Genomic DNA, 22,780 nt, shown 5'->3' with positions numbered 1-22,780 from the left:
ATGGCAGATGACCAGGCAAACCCCTACAGAAAAAAAGCAAGAAACTATAGACCAGTTAGCCGAACATCTGTCGTTGGGAAAATGATGGCGTCCATTATTAAGGAAGCAATAGCGGGACGTTTGGAAAAACATGATTCAATCAAGCAGAGTCAACATGGTTTTATGAAAGGGAAATCATGTTTGACAAATTTGCTGGAGTTCTTTGAGGATGTAATGAGCAGGGTGGATAAGGGGGAATCAGTGGATGTAGTGTATTTGGATTTCCAGAAAGCATTCAATAAGGTGCATCATAAGAGGTAACTGCACAAGATAAAAGCTCACGGGGCTGGGGGTAATATATTAGCATGGAGAGAGAATTGGCTAAGTAACAGAAAACAGAGAGTCGGGATAAATGGATCATTTTCCGGTTGGCAAATAGTGACTAGTGGGGTGCCGCAGCGATTGGTGCTGGGTCCTCAACTATTTACAATCTATATTAATGACTTGGATGAAGGGACCGAGTGTAATGTAGCCAAGTATGCTGATGATACAAGGATGGGCGGGAAAGCAAATTGTGAGGACGACACAAAAAATCTGCAAAGGGATAGAGACAGTCTAAGTGAGTGGGCAAAAATTCGGTAGATGAAATATAATGTGGGAAAATTGGCAGAAAAAAATAAAAAAGCAAATTTCAATTTAAATGGAGAAAAACTGCAAAGTGCTGCGGTATAGAGGGACCTGGGGGTCCTTGTACATGAAACACAAAAAGTTAGTATGCAGGTACAGCAAGTAATCAGGAAGGCAAATGGAATGTTGGCCTTTATTGCAAGGGGGATGGAGTATAAAAGCAGAGAATTACTGCTACAACTGTACAGGGTATTGGTGTGGCCACACCTGGAGAACTGAGTACAGTTTTGGTCTCGGTATTTAAGGAATAATATATTTGCATTGGAGTTTTTTCAGAGAAGGATCACTAGGTTTATTCCGAAGATTAGGGGGTTGACTTATGAAGATAGGTTGAGTAGGTAGGACCTATACTCATTGGAGTTCAGATGAATGAGAGGTGATCTTATTGAAACTTATAAGATAATGAGGGGGCTCAACAAGGTGGATGCAGAGAGGATATTTCCACTCATAGGGGAAACTAGAACTAGGGAACATTTTCTTAGAATAAGGGGCTGCCCAGTAAAATTGAGATGAGGAGAATTTTTTTCTCTCAGAGGGTTGCAAATCTATGGAATTCTCTGCCCCAGAGAGCAGTGGAGACTGGGTCATTGAATATATTTAAGGTGAAGATAGACAGATTTATGAGCGATAAGGGAGTAAAGGGTTATGGGGAGCAGGCAGGGAAGTAGAGCTGAGTCCATGATCAGATCAGCCATAATATTGAATGGCGGAGCAGGCTTGAGGGGCCAAATGGCCTACTCCTGCTCCTATTTCTTATGTTTCTTATGTTTCTTAAAACCAGCCCCCTTATAGTTTGCCTACATGAATTGTCCTCACCACAGTAGGTGTAAATATTTATTGGCCATCTGAGATGATGAATTGCTTAACATCCCCAGTCATTCCAGCTGAGGTGTGAGGCTATAGACCCTCATTGTATCAGTTTAAAACAGACTATGAGCTGTAACATTCGACAAATTGACTGGGCCAAGCTTTAATACACATCTTTAATACCTGCAGCCTGTGGCCTTTTTTTTTGAAACCTGTTTAAATTTATTTTGTTTTAAAACACACTTAGACTTAACACAATCTCAAAATCCTTTCTGTGAGGAAACCAATTGATCAAACAAGCTGAAATGTGACAAATACCTTTCGTTGGTAATTGATCAGTTGCTGGGTTAAGTGGAGAATTATGAAGCAGGACAATCCAATGAATGCTGACTCACTGTTTCTGATAAGTTCCAAAACTCCATGGAATGTTTTCAGGTTTATCTCTGGGCTCTATATTTTTATAATACTTGTCATACTCTCTGTAGTGTATGTAGGCACCTTTAGTAATGAATCCACGAGACAGGGTATGATACTTAAACTGTGCAGACCTGTAGTCCTTTATTTGCAGCTCCTGAGTGACAACAATAAGCTGTGAGTTCCCTTTTATACTGGGTTACCTGCCGTGTGCAGGCAACCCCTAGGTCTCCAGCAGCAGCACCCTCTGGTGTACCGGTAAGGTGTGTACATTATAAGGGTACATTCAATGTGGCATAACAGTGTTACAGACATCACACAGTGAACAGGCATGCATACACAACAATACTCCCCCCCAAGCATGTTTCATATCCTTATTGTCATGACCAGGGGAGGTGATCAGTGGTGAGGGTTGTCTGGTTGCCAGGTATGACCCCTGTGCTTGAGGCCGGACTCATACATTTCCCCTCCCTCACACACAAACCAAGTGGGTGTCACTGTTGTGGGATCCCTCAGGGAGGTAGCCACGGCAGCAGTGGGTGGTGTGTATACACTGTGATGTAGGCAGTTGTGGGGTGGTGAGCAGGGACACAAGACTGGGTGACTCCTTGTCCACCAATAGGGATGAGGGTCAGGTCATCCCAGGGTTTTCCAGGGAAGCTGGAGGGTATTGGCCTCAGGCTCCTGGTCTTAGCCCTGGTGACCAGGGGCTGTCGGGCTGGTCTGGTGCAGGTTGCCATTGGTGGTGGCTGGGCTGCCCATTGATCACTGTCCCTGTAGTGGGTCTGCTCCCACTGTCTGTGTGTGTGTCCTGCAAGGGGCATCACATTCGTTCCAAAGGTCCAGGCTACATTTGTCAGGTAGCCTGCTGGACCTGGGGGTCTCCCATCAGCTTGGTCCTGTAGGACCCAATGTCCTTTGGCAGTGTCCTACCAGTATACATGACACCTTGGCTCTGATCACACATAGTCGAGCCTGCATTATACATTCTAGTATTTGCATCACTTTTGGGTGTCCTGGTTTCAACAGACATGGTTACATTAGGCATTTCACAATGTCTATCATTACTGTTAAGCATAATAAACTAGTTCTTAACCTTACTGACACCTGCATTCATATCATTAGTCACATTAGTTAAACCAGCATCACAATTCATTGTTACATTGCATACATTTTCATACTTGCACCCTTTAATCGCATCTTTACCATTAAAGTCCGTGTACTCAAATAGTTGAAACTTCCCCTTGAAATTTTTTTGATTATCGGTCTCCTTTAAGGGAGCCTGCAAATCTGATTGGCCGCTCGATGTCACATGGTGCTCCTCCATGTTCACTCGTGGCATGGTGGAGACCATTTTGATTACAGGTTCTGCTGCTTGTGGTGCTGCAGCCATTTTCTGGTCTTGCGCAGGTAGGCTGTGGTGCTCTTTTCTTCCACAGGTTCGATCCTGGATGTTGGGAATCCATTTCTTTCATCGATGTTCACCTCTTGGAATGCTGCCCCTGCCCGGAAAGTGGAGTTTGGATCCTCGGTCTCGGAGATTTCGCCGGGGTGCTGTGGGCATTCGAGCTGGACAGTGGAATCTCCGGATGCAGCGATGGATCCATGTTCGAGGTCGATTGCCGGAGCCCAAAGCCTGGGAGCAGCTTCGCTTGGACAGGCTGCCGCTGTGGTCGATTGGCTCATCACAGACTGGCTCGCCCCTGTGTCACTCTCCATAGAAACTGGGACCCCGTCGACGTCTACTTTCATCGCCCACGGAGAACTTTCGGTGGAGCAGGTATGAGTTCCATACTTTTCTTCCAGGGGTTGAGCAACTTCATCTTCCTCTGTGTTGGAGCCCCGGTGATCAGCCAACTCATCAGAGACGCGGTGAGTAAAGCTTTTTCTGCACATCCTTTGAAGGTGCCTTTTCTCTTTGCATGCATAGTCTTTGTAGCAGCACTGGTGGGCCCTGTGTTTTCCTCCACAGCGCCAGCACGGGGCTAGCCAGTTTGCCCCATATGGCAGACTCAGGGTTGCGGGACTTAGGGGACAGCGTTTCTGCCCTTACAAGTATCAGTGCGGTGCACTGCTCTCGTCAGTTTAAAGTCCCTTAGTGCTTCATTTAGGTGGTCGCCAAAGTCACACGGTGCAGCCAGTCTCCTTAAGTGTTCCAATCTTTCTACAAAAGCGTCCCAATCTTCCCCATCAGTAAATTGCTGAAAGTTGCTGAGATTCGACATGCTGAGCGTGTGGTTCGTGACCTCGTATTCCCGTCGCCAGTTGTAGTGTCTGTAGGCACCTTTAGTAATGACTCCACGAGGCAGAGTATGATGCTTAAACTGTGCACTCTCAATGGTCAATTTCATTCTTCCATTGTATTTGTGTTTCATACCAATATCAAAAAGTCATTTTGTTCTGTTGCCTATAGATACCAAGCCCAAGCAGTAACCAACATGAACATCATATATATATTGTGGACTATCGTGTGTGCCGTCATAAGCATTGCTCAAAGTTATGGAAATAGCAATACTTCTCAAGATATCCAAGACTTTTTTCAAGGAAACCCAACTTTCAGCATCAAGAATTTCACTAAAGAATATGGTTACCAACTTGATAACTCGACTCTCTTAAAATGTGACTTCTTTGGGGAGCCCTGCTATCCAAAGGTAAATTAATTTTATTCACCTTATTTTGAAGTTAAACTTCTAAGGGGAGAATGTCCATAGGTTCGTCTGATCTCCCAGCATCAATACAGCGGATGATTGGTGGAAACTTTGGAGAAGCAATGTAAATAACCATTTCTGTCATTTCTCCAGGGTGTCTGTTTGATCTTCCAGCAAAGTTATGCCGGGAGATCGAGAGAACTCCCGTAGAAATTCCAGTTGTTAAACTCTTAACTTCCCTTAAAGTTCATAGATAGAGCTTTTGTTATCTCTTACTTTACAGATATGTTTTGAACTACATTGATGCAAATATGAACATATTCTGCCATCACATTTTCTGTGAAGCTACTATCTGCTTATAAACCTAGAAATAACTGTTGATGATATATGTCCATATGACATTCTATTTAGAGGTTTTAACACATTTAAGATAAATAATAGGAGAGAATTTTAACCCTCAAAAACGGGTCCGTTTGGTGGGATGTTAAAATGATAAAAATCTAATCCCAGCTCCAAACCGCCCACTTTCAGTTTTAACAGAGGTGGGATGGGAGGCAGGCAATCAACCTGCTCACAGGAGGTGAGTTGAACATTTAAATATAATGAGGCTGCGTGCCTCAGGAATTATGGCAGCTAATGGAAGGTGAGGACTGCTGGATCCAGGAGGTAAGTGCCTTTCAACTTAAACTGCTGGCTCTATATGAGTGTCAGCTATGGCTCAGTAGGTTGCACTCATACTCTTGAGTCAGAAGGTTGTTGGTTCAAGTCCCACTACACAGACTCAAGCACCAAAAATCTAGGGTAACACACCAGTGGAGTGCTGCCTCTATCAGAAGTGCTGTCTTTCAAATGGGACATTAAACTGAGGTCCCATCTGCTCTTGGGTAGACATAAAAGATCCCATGGCACTATCTTGAAGAAGAGCCTCCTAGCCTCCAATCTCCCTGCTGGCTTCTAACCACTCCCATGCCTAACTCCAGCAAATATTTATCCCTCAATCAACATAACAAAAAGAGATTATATGGTCATTATCATATTGCTGTTTGTGGGAGCTTGCTGCGTGCAAAATTGGCTGCTGCATTTCCTACATTACAACAGTGACGACACTTCAAAAGTACTTCATTGGCTGTAAGTGGTCATGAAAGGCACTATATAAATGCAAGTCTTTCTTCAGTCACCCCCACCCCCCAACCCCTTCTCCGTGATCATACATTCCCCCGATCCTTCCGATCTCCATCTGACTGTTACGATCTCCCCCAACACCGGCCTGCAGCCTCCAATCTCCCCCGACTCCGACCTCTGATCTCCCCTGCGACCTCCGATCTGCCCCGACCTCGGCCTCCAATCTCCCCTGCGACCTCCGATCTCTCCCGACCCCAGCCTACAATCTCCCCATGACCTCCAATCTCCCCCGACCCCGAACTACAATCTTCTCTGTGACCTCCGATCCCCCCCAACCCTGGCCTACAATCTCCCCTGCGACCTCTGATCTCCCCGACCCCAACCTCCGATCTCCCCTGCAACTTAAGAGCACCCCAACCCCGGCCTCAAATTGACCCTGGTCTCCGATCTCCCCCAACCCTGCCCTCTGATCTCACCCTTAGCCTCCAATCTCCCCCAACCCTGCCCTCTGACCTCACCCTTGGCCTCCGATCTCCCCCAACCCCGGACTCCAATCCTCCCTCTAGCCTCCCATCTGCCTCCTGGTCTCTGATCTCGCCCCTGCTCCAGCCCCGATCTTCCCTCTGGTCTTAAATCTTCTCCCTGCACCAGCCTTTCCAATCTCTTTCTCCCCCCTCCGCTCACCAGCTGTGGCCTAGTGCCGAAGGCCTAACTGCTAAACAGCTAGCTAGCCTCACAATATGGTTGGCTGCGGCTGGGAAACGGAGACAAAAAATCAGGTCCTGCCATTAAATTCTGCTCACTTTCCACTTCTGAGATAAGATCGGGGCTCTAATTAATGCTTGTGTAAAAGTGGTACACACAGGAATGTAGTAAAAGCATGTTAAACAGTCAAACATGAAAATCACCAAATGGAAGTTGTTATGTATGGAGAAAGAGTCAGACTGAACACTGTGAGCTCAAAGTAAAGTGTGACAGTCTTTTATTGCAGGTCTCCAGAGTGCCTCTCCAACCTGTGAGGCCTCCTTAAATACCTGTGCTCCCAAGGGATTATGGGATACTGTGGAACTCCAGGGGATGAGCCCTCTGATGGCTGTACAATGTATATACAAGTTTACATATATAACAACACTCCCGCCCCCCCAAAGTCAATAGTGTAACTATTAACAATGTGAGTCGATCTGGGGCCCTTCTTGCCCCGGTTGATCGTCTAGGTGGGAAAGCTGGTATTGATGAGTGAATTGTTGGGTCCTCACTGGGCTGCCTGGTGTGGTGGATCCTGCTGGGCTGCTGTGGATGATGGGTTCTGCTTCATGGCCAACCGTAGTGCCGGTTGCCACTGGTGTGTATGTTGGGGGGGGTCAAAGAAGGTGTCTCTGCCCTTCTTGGGAATCACTACTCAATTGCCCCACAGAAGGCAGTCTGCCTGTATAGACATTTCATCTTTGCACCACTGGAATGGCTTTATCTCTTCCTGCATTTCCACTGGGACACTGGACCAGCTTCCTTGAAGCACACAGTTTTGACTCGGGACAATAAGGGGTCCTGGCTCGTCCAGGTTTTGGTCTGCTGGGCAGTAATGGGTGATTGCTCACTCACATGAAGGCATGTTGGCCTTCATAGCTAGGGGATTTGAGTAAAGGGTCAGGGAGGTCTTACTGCAGTTGTACAGGGCCTTGGTGAGGCCTCACCTGGAATATTGTGTTCAGTTTTGGTCTCCTAATCTGAGAAAGGACGTCCTTGCTATTGAGGGAGTGCAGCGAAGGTTCACCAGACTGATTCCAGGGATGACTGGACTGACATATGAGGAGAGACTGGATCAACTGGACCTTTATTCACTGGAGTTTAGAAGGATGAGAGGGGATCTCATAGAAATATATAAGATTCTGACGGGACGGGACAGGTTAGATGCGGGAAGAATGTTCCCGATTTTGGGGAAGACCAGAACCACGGGACACAGTCTTAGGATAAGGGATAGGCCATTTAGGACTGAGATGAGGAGAAAATTCTTCACTCAAAGAGTTGTTAACCTGTGGAATTCCCTGCCGCAGAGAGTCGTTGATGCCAGTTCATTGGATATATTCAAGAGGGAGTTAGATATGGCCCTTACGGCTAAAGGGATCAAGGGGTATGGAGAGAAAGCAGGAAAGGGGTACTGAGGGAATGATCAGCCATGATTATATTGAATGGTGGTGCAGGCTCCTATTTTCTATGTTTCTATGTTTCTCAAATGCTTCCATAACCATGGCTAAATCTGCAGGCTGTGCCATTTCCACCCCCGTGGTGGGCAATGGCAGCCTACTGTGACCATTGGCGCAGTTTTCTGGGCCTGGCCTGTGGTGGATGGCGTAGTTGTATGCGGACAACTTGAGCGCACATCTCTGGATGCGGGCCGATGCATTGGTATTTATCCCTTTACTCTTGGAAAACAGGGAAATAAATGACTAATGGTCAGTTTCCAATTCGAATTTTAGACCAAACAAGTACTGATGCATTTTCTTTACCCCATAAACACACGCTACTGCTTATTTTTCAATCATGCTGTAGGCTGTCTCAGCTTAGACAGACTCCTGGATGCGTAAACAACCGATTGCAGTTACCCGAAATCATTAGCTTGTTGCAATACACACCCGACACCATATGACAACACATCACATGCTAGTACCAAACGTTTACATGGATCATACAACACAAGCAATTTGTTTTGAGCATAACAATTTTCTAGTTTTTACAAAGGCATTTTCTTGGCTTTTGCCCCATGCCCATTCATCCCCTTTACGTAGTAAGACATGCAGTGGTTCTAACAGTGTGCTGAGACCCGGTAAGAAGTTACCAAAGTAGTTCAGGAGTCCGAGAAACGATCACAGCTCCGTCACGTTCTATGGCCTTGGTGCGTTCTCGATTGCCTCCGTCTTCGAATCGGTGGGCCTGATGCCGTCTGCCATGAGCCTCCTCCCCAAGAACTCCACTTCAGGCACCAAGAAAATGCACTTTGAGAGTTTTAACCTGAGCCCCATGTGGTTGAGTCGAATAAGAATCTCCTACAGGTTCTGCAGATGCTCAACTGTGCCCCGACCATAGTGCGCGGGACCGATTTCAGTAAGCATTCCATGTTTCTCTGGAATATTGCTGCCGCGGATCGAATTCCAAACGGGCACCTGTTATAAATGAAAAGACCTTTGTGCGTGTTTGTGCAGGTGAGGGCCTTCGATGATTCCTCCAGTTTTTGCGTCATGTAGGCTGAAGTCAAATCCAGCTTCATGAAAGTCTTTTCTGCCGCCAGTGTTGCAAAGAGGTCGTCGCCTTTTGGTCCGGCAGGGAGAAACGTTTGATAGTTACTTTGTAATCGCCACAGATTCTGACGGTGCCATCTCCCTTGAGGACTGGGAGAATAGGACTGGCCCATTCGTTGAACTCGATCGGTGAAATTATGCCCTCTCGTTGCAGCCGGTCTAGCTCGATCTCTACCCTTTCTCTCATCATGTACGGTACTGCTCTCGCCTTGTGATGGATGGGTCGCGCCCCCGGAATTAGGTGGATCTGCACTTTTGCTCCTTGGAATTTCCAGATGCCTGGTTCAAACAGCGAAGGGAACTTGTTTAAGACCTGGGCACATGAAGTGTCATCAGCGGGCAATAGCGCTTGGACGTTGTCCCAATTCCAGTGTATCTTGCCCAGCCAACTCCTGCCGAGCAGCGTGGGACCATCGCCCGATACCACCCAGAGTGGTAGCTTGTGCACCGCTCCATCGTAGGAGACCTTTAATGTAGCACTGCCGATTATGGGAATCAGTTCTTTTGTGTAAGTACTTAGTATCATACGAACTGGAGTAAAGACTGGCCTTGAGGCCTTGCTGCACCACAATCTTTTGAAAGTCTTTTTGCCCATGATGGACTGGCTTGCGCCCATGTCCAGCTCCATTGACATTGGGAGTCCATTTAGTTCAACATTCAGCATTATCGGGGGACACTTTGTGGTGAATGTGTGCACCTCATTTACTTCTGCCTCCTCGGTCTGAGGCTCTGGTTCGTCGTGATCCTCCGTGTATCTGTCCTCCTCTGCAACATGGTGGTTTGCAGGAGTAACAGGATTTGCAGCTCGCCTGCATGTATGTTGGAGGTGTCCCATTGTTCCACAGGCCTTGCAAACGTACTCTTTGAAGCAGCATGAATGGAAACGATGATCATCCCCGCAGGCCAACAAGGTGTTAATGGCCGAGCATTCATCACCCTTGATGGTGGACTCTGAGACTTCTGCGGACGTGCAGCTGCAGGCATGTGTGACCTGCCCTACTCGTTGCGATTTGAAAACAACATCATTTTGTTCACAGTACTTGTAGCAGCACTTGTGTGCTGAGAGATTTGCTTAGTATTGTCACTGGTGGCATTGAACACCTGGGCTATCACTATGGTCTTACTCAAGGTTGGGGTCTCTACAGTCAGAAGTTTGCGAAGTATGGGTTTGTGGCCAGTGCCAAGTACGAAAAAGTCTCTGAGTATGTGCTCCAAATGTCCTTCAAATTTGCAATGTTCTGCAAGGCGTCTTAGCTCGGCGACATAACTCACCACTTCCTGGCCTTCAGTCCTTTTGTAGGTGTAGAACTGGTACCTCGCCATCAGAACGCTTTCCTTTGGGTTCAAATGCTCCCGGAACAGTGTGCACAAATCATCATATGATTTCTCTGTGGGTTTCACTGGAGCAAGCAGATTTTTCATGAGGTCATACGTTGGTGCCCCACAGATGGTGCAGAGAATCGCCCTTTGTTTGGCAGCATTCTCTTCTCCATCCAGCTCGTTGGCCTCGAAGTATTGGTCGAGTCACTCCACAAAAGTTTCCCAAACATCTCCCTCCGAGAATTTCTCCAGGATACCCACTGTTCTCTGCATCTTTGGATTCATTATCTGTATCTGGTCGCTAGTTTTTATGTATGGACAAAGAGTCAGACTGAACACTGTGAGCTCAAAGTAAAGTTTTACACTCTTTTATTGCAGGTCTCTAGAGTGCCTCTCCAGCCTGTGAGGCCTCCTTAAATACCTGTGCTCCCAAGCGATTATGGGATCCCTTGGGACTCCAGGTGATGAGCCCTCTGGTGGCTGTACAGAGTATATACAAGTTTACATATATAACAGAAATACTACCCTAAATTTTCCTGTCGGTGTTAATGGGAATTAAAAATTATTATGTAATATACGACTTGCCACTAGCAGGCACACTTGTGGGAGACCTAAGGGGTCTTGGTATAAGGCCTCCTTAAAAATTGGCTACTGGTCAAACAAATGGACAAATCTTACGCAGAGCTATGTACGCTGGCTAAGGAACATCTCAAGCCGAGGGCCAGAACGTGGCGAGTTTTGTCGTCGACCTAAGACGCCTTGCGAGGCAGTGCGAATTTGCAGGACCTTTGGGGGAAATGTTGCGGGACTTTTTCATGCTTGGAATTGGCCACAAGGTCAACCTTCGCAAACTGTTGTCTGCCGAATCCCTAGATCTGAGCAAGGCCATCACGATCGATAACACGAAACAGCTATCTTCACAGAACCGAAGCTCACTGGCAAGTACTATGCATAAAATAATGTTTTCAGCAGGCAGAACGGCATAGGGCAGAACCCACACAACTGCAGATGCCAGACCTAGGCCTAGAGTGACTCAGAGTCCACTGTGGGGCGTGAATGCGTATCCATTAGCACCATGTTGGTGCTGCGGGGGCAGTCATAGAGCTCATCAATGTCGATTCAAGCCCTATGTATGCAAGAGCTGTGGAACAATGGGGTACCTCCAGCGAATGTGCAAACGATCTCTGACTCACCACGTGGCAGAGTAAGGAGAGGACGACCGATCCAACGAGGATCATGATGAACGAGCAAGAGAGACAGCTGAATCTGAGGATGAAGAGGAAGTATATGGGATTCACACCTTCACCACCAAAAGCCCTCCGATAATGTTAAAAGTTCAACTTAACGGCGCTCCAGTCTCCAAGGAACTAGACACAGGGGTGAGTCAATCAGTTATGAGCCAGAAGGCATTCGAGAGGCTGTGGGGCGATGAAGCACAGCGATCCAAGCTGATCCCGATTCAGGGAAAGCTGCGCACCTACACCAAGGAACTGATACCACTTATTGGTAGTGCGGACATAAGAGTATCCCATGAGGCAGCAGTGCACAATTTACCACTGTGGATTGTTTCAGGTGATGGGCCAACGCTGCTTGGCAGGAGGTGGATGGGGAAGATTCGATGGAACTGGGAAGACCACTACATACTTTCTCCGGCGAACAATGTCTCCCCTTCTCAAAGGCTGAGCAAACCTCCACCTTCAGCTGAACCAGGCATCGAAGTGCAAATCCAATTGCAGATCCCCGAGGCAAAGGCCGCTCATCACGGCCACGATGAGCTGAAGATCAACCGAGCAGTGGTACAGGCGCGGTACCCACCACAAAAGCCGATGACCTCTTCGCGAAAATGGAAGAGGCTCCAGGTTGACCAAGCAAAGTGGGACTCCAGTCGAAATGATTCGAATACGTCTTGCCGACGCCAGAGGCAAAATCCCTGGTGAGGAAGATCACGGCAGTCGGCATCACAGACACAGACGAGAGGGCGTCCAGACCATGGAACGGAAGAGCATCCAGACCACGGGATGAGAGGGCGTCCAGACCACAGGACGAGAGAGCGTCCAGACCACAGGAGGTCGCCGGAACGGAACGGAGTAATGTGTCGCCCAGCAAGAAAGATGACTGGGTTTGGGGCAAAGGTAAAGGGGCGGCCGCTGAGAAAGCCAGGAACCCACCATGTTCCAATAAGTTGTTTGCACTATGTAACCCATGTGAGCGGTCCTTTGGGGCCAATGATGTACCATTGCATGGGGTCAGGGGGACCTTACAACATGCCAAAGTAGCGGGCGAACACCAACTGGTCGTATATGTATCTGACAAAGTACTTGGTACAAGTGATGTGTTATCAAACAGGGTCGGGTGTGTTGTACAGCAAGCCAAAGTAGCGGGCGAACCCCAACCAGTTGTATATGTATCTAACAAAGTATTCGTAGCAAGTGATATGTTACCGCACGGGATCGGGAGTGGTGTGCAGCTAGCAAAAGTAGCGGGCGAGCCCCAAACAATTGAACAGGTATCCAATAAGTTAACCAAAGCAGCAGCCTGTATTCATGGAACTAAAGAGATGTACCAAAGAGTGTCCCAATATGTACTCGAGTCAGACAAGCCGCTCATCCCATAAGTTTGGGAGAGCAGAGGCACCATTATCGATGCTTTGTTTTGAGAACATCTAACACTGTGCACTGTAACATGATCTGCCACGGGCCAGGCACTGAGAGCGGCACCAATGCCCTCAGTTGGCTACTGTTGCTCACCACCGGGGTGGAAACGGCACTGCCTGCAAACCCACTCGTGGTCTTGGAAGTGCAAGAAAGCGAGGGGTCAACTGTAACGGCTCCCCAAGTTAGGACCTGGACCAGCCAGGATCCCACATTACCGCCTGCCAAAGGTGAACTGCTAGACGGGATGTTGCAACCTATCCGTCACAAAGATGAAAGGCCCAGCCGAACGTTGCAAAGTAAGGCAGGGCGGCTACACACAGTCAGTGGTCCGGGGCCCCCATACTACGGCCCAGGACCCACGGGGACCACAAGGCCTTCCGCCACTATCGAAAGTCTCAGGGCCATTGCGGCCATCCTGGGCTTGCTAGACCTCAGGGTCAGCGACAATTGCCCAGAGCAGGCAGCCCAAATCACTAAACCAAGCACCACGCGTGTCACGGTAGACTCCCTACAGACCCGGCTATCCTGGGTGCTACGCAGTCACCAGACAGAAACACTCAGAACCGAGCCTTTTGGAGGCGATCAGCAGAGAATGCACCACGATCGCACGGTCCCCCCACGCGACATCAGAATAAGTGATGTAGACCATGTTCAGGGCCCCTATTGGGCCGCTAGCAACGCATTAGCCAAGGAGGTGAATGGAGTGTATGTATTGCAAACGGAGCATTTGATTGTGAATCTGTGTACTGGGCTAACGCGTAAAGCATTTGGACTAGATCAAACTGCGAACCACAGATAACCAGGAACTACACTGAAAGGACCTGGCCCCCAGCGACCCAGTAACATGATCAACTTCGCTGTCAACCACGAGGATGAACCCACCACGTCAGGACGATCGACCCGGTGATGCGGGGCGCCAGATGACCTCAACTTGCAAATAACTTGCACATAAGACTTTGCGGGGGGGGGGCGCGGGTGAGTGATGTTATGTATGTATGTAAGCCTTACCAAAATGTAAGACTTGCCACTAGGAGGCACACCTGTGGGAGACCTAAGGGTCACCTGTGCACCCTGGGGCAAGCAGGTATAAAAGGTGACTCACCATGCTGCTTCCCCACTCTGGAGTCTGAATAAAGAAACCAAGGTCACAACAGTTTGAGCTTGCGATGCAGTCTTGTGCATTTATTCTGAACATAACAAAAATGACCAGAGATAAACTGCTGAGAAGAAGTAGTAAATGATTTATTTCTGTTTTCTGTTATCTCCACTAATCCCAATTTTAAAAAATCAAAATAGGTGCAGGAAGAATAGGAAAAAGAAAGAAAAATGTTACAGGCTTGTTAATGACTCTGAAGATCTTATTAAAGGCCAGATATGGTAATTTTGTACAGCTATGCTCCTGCTGAAGAGCCTTGATAGAGGTGTGCGCAGTAGTGGAGAGAGGACTCTAAAGGTATAATGCTGAATTCCAACCTGCATTTGCCACCACCAAACATTGGCAGCAAGATCTTACAAAACTAACCCCATACAGTTTTGCACCATCATAATAGAAATAGAACGGTGCATCCTGAATACCCATTCCGAATGAGTTTTAGTTATACCAGAATGATCAATATAACTAGTGCATACTGCTTAAAATAATTAGTAGCAGAGATAGGGAAGTTTTGTGTGTTTGGTTGGTGGGGGTACAACTGCACCCACATTATTAATCCCCACTAACAGCTTGGAGTTAATTGGATCAATGGGTAATAAAGTTACCTTTGAATCAGAGAATTTGGATTTATGTCCCAATTTAGGATTAAATAACATATTGAACCTGATTTTCATGGGGAATAGAGTGCAGATCTGATGTAAGTCAGGCAATAAAGGCCTGGCAAGGATGGGAAACTGGCTGAACTCAAAAATGCCAGGTCACTGCCCTAGATTTGTAACCTAGCCGTTTCCCCTTGGGGCAGTGTTGGAGTTGAACAAAAGTTCCATCTGCCCCATTAATGGCCTGATATTAGGAGAAGTTGGGCCAGCAGGATACAATACTGTTACATTGCAATTTCTGCTGCTCTTGCCTCCTTTGCAGTGAGTAATTAGTGTTATGTATGTATACTTTATGTATTAACTATGTAAACAGGCATGATGTACCACCAGAGGGCACTACTGTTGGAGGCCCCAGAGATTACTGCTCAGAGTTGGACACGGGGGCGAGTCAATCAATTATGAGCATGAAGGCATTCAAGAGGCTTTGGGGCGACAGAGCACAATGACCCAAGCTGATCGCAATTCAGGCAAAGCTGCGCACCTACGCCAAGGAACTGATACCAGTTATTGGTTGTGCGGACATAAGTGTATCCCATGAGAGAGCGGTGCGCGATTTACCACTGTGGTTTGTTTCAGGTGATGGGCCAACACTGCTTGGTAGAAGGTGGATGGGGAAGATTTGATGGAACTGGGAAGCTTCTGTGTACCTTCTCCGGTGAACAACGTCTCCCGTGCTCAAAGGCTGAGCAAGCCCCCACCTTCGGCTGAACCAGGCATCAAAGTGCAGATCCATTTGCAGATCCCCGAGGCACAGGCCGTTCATCATGACCACGAGTAAGTAAAGATCAACCGAGCAGCGCTACAGGCGCAGTACCTTCCACCCAAAGCCGACAACCTCTTCGCGACGATGGAAGAGGCTCCAGGTCAACCAAGCAGAGTGGTCCGAAACAATCCGAATGCGCTTTCCCGACGCCAGAAGCAGAATCCATGGGGAGGAAGATCGCGGCAGTCGGCATCACAGACACGGACGAGAGTGCGTCCAGACCATGGAACTAAAGCGCATCCAGACATGGGATGAGAGTGCGTCCAGACCACGGGACGAAAGTGCGTCCAGACCACAGGACAAGAGTGCGTCCAGACCACGGGATGTCGCCGCAACAAAACAGAGGCATGTGTTGCCCAGCAAGAAAGAGGACTGGGTTTCGGGCAAAGGTAAAGAGGCTGCCACTGAGAAGGTCAGGAACCTACTACGTTCCAATAAGTTGTTTGCACCGTGTAACTCATGTTAGTGCCCTTTCGCAGCAAATGATGTAACATAGAAACATAGAAATATAGAAAATAGGTGCAGGAGTAGGCCATTCGGTCCTTCGAGCCTGCACCACCATTCAATATGATCATGGCTGATCATGCAAATTCAGTACCCCATTCCTGCTTTCTCTCCATACCCCTTGATCCCTTTAGCCATAAGGGCCAAATCTAACTCCCTTTTGAGTATATCTAATGAACTGGCCTCAACAACTTTCTGTGGTAGAGAATTCCACAGGTTCACAATTCTTTGAGTGAAGAAGTTCTCCTCATCTCAGTCCTAAATGGCTTACCCCTTATCCTTAGACTGTGACCCCTGGTTCTGGACTTCCCCAACATCGGGAACATTCTTCCTGCATCTAATCTGTCCAATTCCGTCAGAATTTTATATGTTTGTATGAGATCCCCTCTCATTCTTCTACATTCCATTGAAAATAAGCCTAGTCGACCCAGTCTTTCTTCATATGTCAGTCCTGCCATCCTGGGAATCAGTCTGGTGAACCTTAGCTACACTCCTTCAATAGCAAGAATGTCCTTCCTCAGATTAGGAGACCAAAACTGTACACAATATTCAAGGAGTGGCCTCACCAAGGCCCTGTACAACTGCAGTAAGACCTCCCTGCTTCTATACTCAATTCCTCTCGCTATGAAGGCCAACATGCCATTTGCCTTCTTCACCACCTGCTGTACCTGCATACCAACTTTCAATGTATTATCATATGGGGTCGGGGGTAGCTTACAACAAGCCAAAGTAGCAGGCAAACACCAACCGGTCGTATATGTATCTAACAAAGTACTTGTAGCAGGTGATGTGTTATCACACGGGGTTGGGCATGTTGTACAGCAAGCCAAAGTAGCGGGCGAACCCCAACTGGTTGTACATGTATTCTATAGGTTAACCAAGGCAGTAACCTGCGTTCACAGGACAAAAGAGATGTACCAAAGTGTGTCGCAATATTTGCTCAAGTCAGACAAGCTGCCAATCTCACAGTTTTTGGACAGCAGAGGCACTATTATCAATGCTTTGTTTCAAATATGTCTAACACTGTCTGTGCACTGTAACATGATCCGCCACGGACCAGGCACTGAGAACAGCGCTGATACCTTCAGTTGGCTACCATTGCCCACCACCGGGGTGGAAACGGCACAGCCTGCAGACCCGCTCGTTGTTATGGAAGTGCTAGAAAGCGAGGGGTCAACCGTAACGGCTCCCCAGTTTAGGACCTGGACCAGCCAGGATCCCACGTTACCACCTGCTAATGGCGAACCGCTAGACGGGATGTTTTGGTTAATCCATCGCAAAGACGAAAGGCTCATCCCATCAGATTGCTCCCTATGAGGCAACCCTGCAATGTTGCAAAGAAAGGCAGGGAGGCTACACACAGTCAATGGACCTGGGCCTCCATACCATGGCCCAGGATCCACGGGGACCACACGGCCTCCCACACTACTGAAAGTCTCAAGGCCATATTGGCCATCCTTGACTTGCCAGACCTTAGGGTCAGTGACAATAGTCCGGAGCGGGCATCCCAAATGATAAAACCAAGTACCACACATGTCACGGTAGACTCCCCACAGACCAAGCTATCCCGGGTGCTGCAAAGTCACTGGACAGAACCACTCAGAACTGAGCCTTCCGTATGCTATCAGCAGAGAATGTACCATGATCGCACAGCTCCTCCACGTGACATCAGAATAAATTATGTAGACCATGATCATGGCCCCAGATGGGCTGCTAGCACTGTATTATCACAGAGGGGAATGGAGTGTTTGTGATGAAAATGGAGTGTTTGTTGTGAAATCATGTAATAGACAAACACAGAAAGCATTTGGACCAGACCAAGCTGCGAACTACAGATAACCAGGAACTACTGTGAAAGGACCTAGTCTCCAGCGACCCACCAGCACACACCAAATCTGCAACGGACTTCACGATCAAACACGAGGATCATCCCACCATTCCCAACAGTCCAATCAGACAGTTACTCATGTCAAAGACTTTGGGGGGAATGATGTTATGTCTGTATACTTTATATATTAACTATGTAAACAGGCATGATGTACATAGGGTGCTACTTTTGAAGGCCCCAGGGATTACCTGCCCAGGTGTGCAGGGCCGTACAAAAGGGTGCCCACCATGCTGCAGCCTCACTCTGGAGTTGAAATAAATGGGCTAAGGCCACACCAGTTTAAGCACAGTACAGAGCCTTGTGGAGTCTTTATATATGTACTAAAGACATAACAATTAGGATGCTGGCAAGATACTGGCTTCCAGATCCATGGAGCAGCGGATTTTTTTTTATTCATTCATGGGATCTGGACGTCGCTGGCAAGGCCAGCATTGATTGCCCATCTGTAATTGTCCTTGAGAAGGTGGTAGTGAGCCGGCTGCTTGAACCACCGAAGTCCGTGTGATGAAGGAACTCCCACAGTACTGTTAGGAGGGAGTTCCAGGATTTTGGCCCAGCGATGATGAAGGAACAGTGATGTATTTCCAAGTCAGGATGGTGTGTAATTTGAAGGTGAACTTGGAGGCGATGGTATTCCCATGCATCTGCTGCCCTTGTCCTTCTAGGTGGTAGAAGTTGTAGGTTTTGGAGGTGCTGCCGAAGAAGCCTTGGCGAGTTGCTGCAGTACAACTTGTAGATGGTACTCACTGCAGCCTAGGTGCGCCAGTGGTGGAGGGAGTGAAAGTTTAAGGTGGTGGATAGGGTGTCTGTCAAGCAGGCTGTTTTGTCCTGGATGGTCTTGAGCACATTGAATGTTGTTGGAGCTACACACATCTAGGCAAGTGGGGAGTATTCCATCACACTCCTGACTGGTGCCTTGTAGATGGTGGAAAGTCTTTGAGGATTCAGGAAGTGAGACACTCGCCACAAAATACCCTGCCTCAGACCTGACCTTGTTGCCACAGTATTTATGTGGCTGGTCCAGTTAAGTTTCTGGTCAATGGTGACCCCCAGGATGTTGATGGTGGAAGAATCGGTGGTGGTAATACCGTTGAATGTCAAGGGGTAGTTGTTCGACTATCGCTTTTTGGAGATAGTCATTGCTTGGAACTTGTGTGGTGTGAAAGTTACTTGCTCAACAGCACGAGAGGGGGTTGGCAATGGGGGAGAAGTGTAAGCACTTTGAGAGGAGCCCCCTCAGTCAGAGCCCCAGATGGCTCCTCGGATTGCGATGGCCATGTCTGCCCCTACACAGTCATAGGATGTGCAGACTTTGGTGGGACCATCAGAGGCTCCAAAACCCAGAAGACATCTGCCAAGAGTGTCTAAGCAGTTGCAGCAAGGAAGTGAGCAGGCTGCCTCTATCTCTGATCGAACCACAGGCTGAAGGCTCCTCGGAGGAATCGTCTTTCTCTTTGTCCTGAACAGTGGGGGGCAGGCAGAGGGGTGCTGCTCTTGATGGACCTGTGGAAGAGTAAAGAGATTAGTTAAATATGTCATATGAAGAATATGTGCACATACCATTATGTACATGCTGACCATTAAGTGGCTGATGACGTAAGTCTTCATATGAGTGATTGATGTATGCCATGTAGCTGTATGATATATAATTCTGTCACCGTGTTGCTGTGATGTCCCTCTCCCTCCGTCTCCCACCACCAGCTATTCAGCCACTCCAGATGCTTCCAATGTAGCCTCCTCTGCTGTTGTGAGGGTCGCAAATGACGGAGGCCCACCTCAAGTTCTCTCTCTCTCCCTCTTATTTTGAGCTCTCTTCTCATTCAAGGAGGGAAAGAAAAGGTTGAGTGAGAGTGATGGAATGAGTGTAAGGAATGGATGCATTACATCTGTCGAGGGTGACTATGATGGAGGCCTTTTGAAAAATCTAAATATATTACAGCTACTACATTACCCTTAACTACTCTTTCTGTTACCTCTTCAAATAATTCAATAATGATCAAGCATAACTTTCCCTTTTAAAATCTTTGCTATTTATTATATTTTTGGTTTCTAAATGTTTTTTGTATTACATCTTCATGTAAAGATTCCTGTGGCCCAGATTTTGCATTGAGAATAACGGTGAGGCTAACAGCACTTAATGTTATTATGGAGTAAATCCGACAGTGACTTCTGGAGTCTGTACATGTGCAGTTAAACGTGGAAATCTGTATGTTGCTTTCTGTGTTACTCTGCTCCTCCACAGGCTGCATTATAACAACAACTCACCAATGGATCTGGCACTGCAGCTGTTGCACTTACCTAGTGATAATCCGCTAAACGCTGCAGAAAAAGTTACGGTTGGTACATTCACGTATAAGTGAATTTCTACCCGTGTGATACTTCATAATTATTGCCAAACAACCTCTCTGTGCCAGAAAATTTAACTTTACAAGTATGATGTCCCATTCCTTCAGGATTTAGCTAGTGTTGGAGATTTTAAAAAATATAGAAATTATTTATTTTTAACCTTTTCTCACTGTCTCTTTTACCTGTTGCTCTCTTAATGCCGTCTTTCTTTCCCTATCTTTATTTCAATTTTTTATGAATTTATACTTCCTGGTTTTCACTTCTTGGTTCAGACTCTGCAGCCTGGATCTTAGCCTGGAAGCAATTTATGTGCAGAAGGGCTGTTGAGAGGTCGGGTAACCCAGAAGAAGGTGTTTCCCCAATGTCCTGCAGAATTTAACTGCAAGGCTTCTTTAAGTGGGGTTCCCACCCACCGGCCGTCTGATTGACAGGCTGGAAGCCTTTCAGATGGGAAGCTTGCTTCTATAGGCTGAACCCTATGACAGCAGGTAAGTGGGGGAACTCTTCCCCAATGTAGTTGTATCAGAGACTGGAGTTGCTTTGAAAAATAACATTTGAACCTCCATACTTAAAATACTAACTACTATTATTTTTTTTTTAAACTTGATTTTTTTCCACCTCCTCCCAAAGAAAGGAGTAAGGAGTGATCATGGGCTCATGGATCATGGGAGGGAGTTCTAGATTGTGGGGGGAATTTGGATCGCGCGGGAGGGTCTAGATCTTGGGGGGTTCCAGATCGTGAGGGTATCCGGATCGCGGAGTGAGTCCAAATCATGGGGGAGGGGGGGCCTGGATTGCAGGGAGGTCTGCATCGTGCGGGGGTCCGATGGTGGTCTGGTCGTCTCAATTCCAGGGGGGATATCCGATGGTGATCGGGGCATCTGATGGTGGTTGCGAGGGGTGGGGGGAACAGACAGATTGCAGGAGGGGGGGGCATTACAGGGTAGCTGTTGGGCCTGGAGGAAGCACTCTGCTCTTCCTGGGCCACAAGCAATGTTTATAAAGGCACTTATGGATTCAGTCCTTCTAACTTGCTTTCAGCTGTCATGTTTCCAGAGGCCCAGGAAACCCAGTCACTTGTGGTTAAAAATAGAATGACCATTAAAACAGAGGCAGGCAGTCTTATTATATTTGATTGACCAACCCGCATCTCGTGAACGGATTGATCCCCTTGTCCCACCTCTGTTAAAACCGGAAGTGGGCGGGCTCGTGTCCCAGATTTTTTGCATTGGTGACACGACCCCAACCACCAGTTTTTGGGAGTTAAGATTCAGCCCTGTGTGGCTCAGTGAGGATTCTTCAAACTGATTTGTCGAAGAGTCACGCTGTTGCTTCCCTGCTCACACACACCACAGATCCCCTATAGATGGCGCCGTGCTGGCTCAGATGCCCAATGGCAGGAAGTTGCAGCTCAAAAAGTCTCTGGGCAACTGTCAACGTAATGAACTACAAGTGTCATTTTTTCACCACTGACCACTGATGTTAAGCTAAGTGGTCTATAGTTCCCTGGACTTGTTTTATCTCCCTTCTTTAATATAGGAATCACATTAGCTGTCAACTAGTTCTCTGGCACTATTCAATTTTCTGATGAATTTTTAAATATATGTAATAGCACCTATGCTATCTCTTCCCTCACTTCTTGTTATATGCGCGGATACAATCCATCCAGATCAGAGGTTTTATCCTCTCCAAGTTTGATTCGTTTATCAATTATATTCCCTCTTTCTATCTTCATATCTTTTTTGACCTCTTCTTCTAATGTCATATCCATCTTTTTAGTTTCCTTGGTAAATACTGAAGCACTTTTTCACACATCGAGTAGTAGTCATATGAAACTCTCTTCTACTAAAGGATGGGTCAAAACTGAGACTGATAGAGTTTTATTAGGTAAGGGTATAATGGATCAAAGGTGGGTGAAAAGAGTCGAGGTGCAGATCAGACAAAATCTAAGTGAGTAGCAGAACAGGCTTGAGAGGCTGAATAGATTATTGCTGCTCCAATGCTTCTATGTAATCAGGGCATGTATGTTTGTTATATGAGAGATGGGTGAGGAATTTTATGACTGGGTGAGGAATTGTCATGGTTGCTATTCCTGAGAAAAGTTTTCTGCTGGAATGTGATTGGTTACAATTTATTTTAGTTGCATATGATTGATAAAATTGAAATTAAGAAGAAAGCTTATGATTGGTGAATGGTAGAAAATATAAAATAACCAATTCGAAAGCAGAAAAAGGAGGAAGAAGAAAATTTTCAGACAGACTCAACAGTGATAATGTCACAATCACAGCAGACAAAGGAGGCACAAATTTCACTGTGACTTTACATCTCCAGATGCATCCGGACAGAGCCTTTTCCCACTGCTGGTGACCTTTCCCAAAATTCCAGGTTAGGGTAATTTAAATAACAAGGGCAGGCACACGCACCGGTAATGATGCAACAGGAGCTCTCAACCAAGTGAGGCATGGATATTCAATGTGTGAGGTGTTATATATGTAAACTTGTATTTACTTTGTACAGCCACCAGAGGGCTCATCTCCTGGATT

The 22,780-nt window shown here is 47.1% G+C and overlaps 1 protein-coding gene across 1 annotated transcript in view; it reads left to right on the top strand.

The window, feature by feature from the left end:
* Window positions 1-22,780, top strand: part of LOC139230923 (acid-sensing ion channel 5-like) — a 146,358-nt gene that overhangs the window by 675 nt on the left and 122,903 nt on the right. The window contains exon 2 of the mRNA XM_070862480.1: window positions 4,301-4,538. Coding sequence (XP_070718581.1) covers window positions 4,301-4,538 — 238 coding nt within the window. The remainder of the gene's footprint in view (window positions 1-4,300; window positions 4,539-22,780) is intronic.

Source organism: Pristiophorus japonicus, chromosome 2 (genome assembly GCF_044704955.1).
Source record: "Pristiophorus japonicus isolate sPriJap1 chromosome 2, sPriJap1.hap1, whole genome shotgun sequence".
Lineage (NCBI taxonomy): Eukaryota > Metazoa > Chordata > Chondrichthyes > Pristiophoridae > Pristiophorus > Pristiophorus japonicus.
The sequence above is the reverse complement of the archived record's forward strand: the minus strand, read 5'-3'. Positions and strand labels throughout refer to the sequence as shown.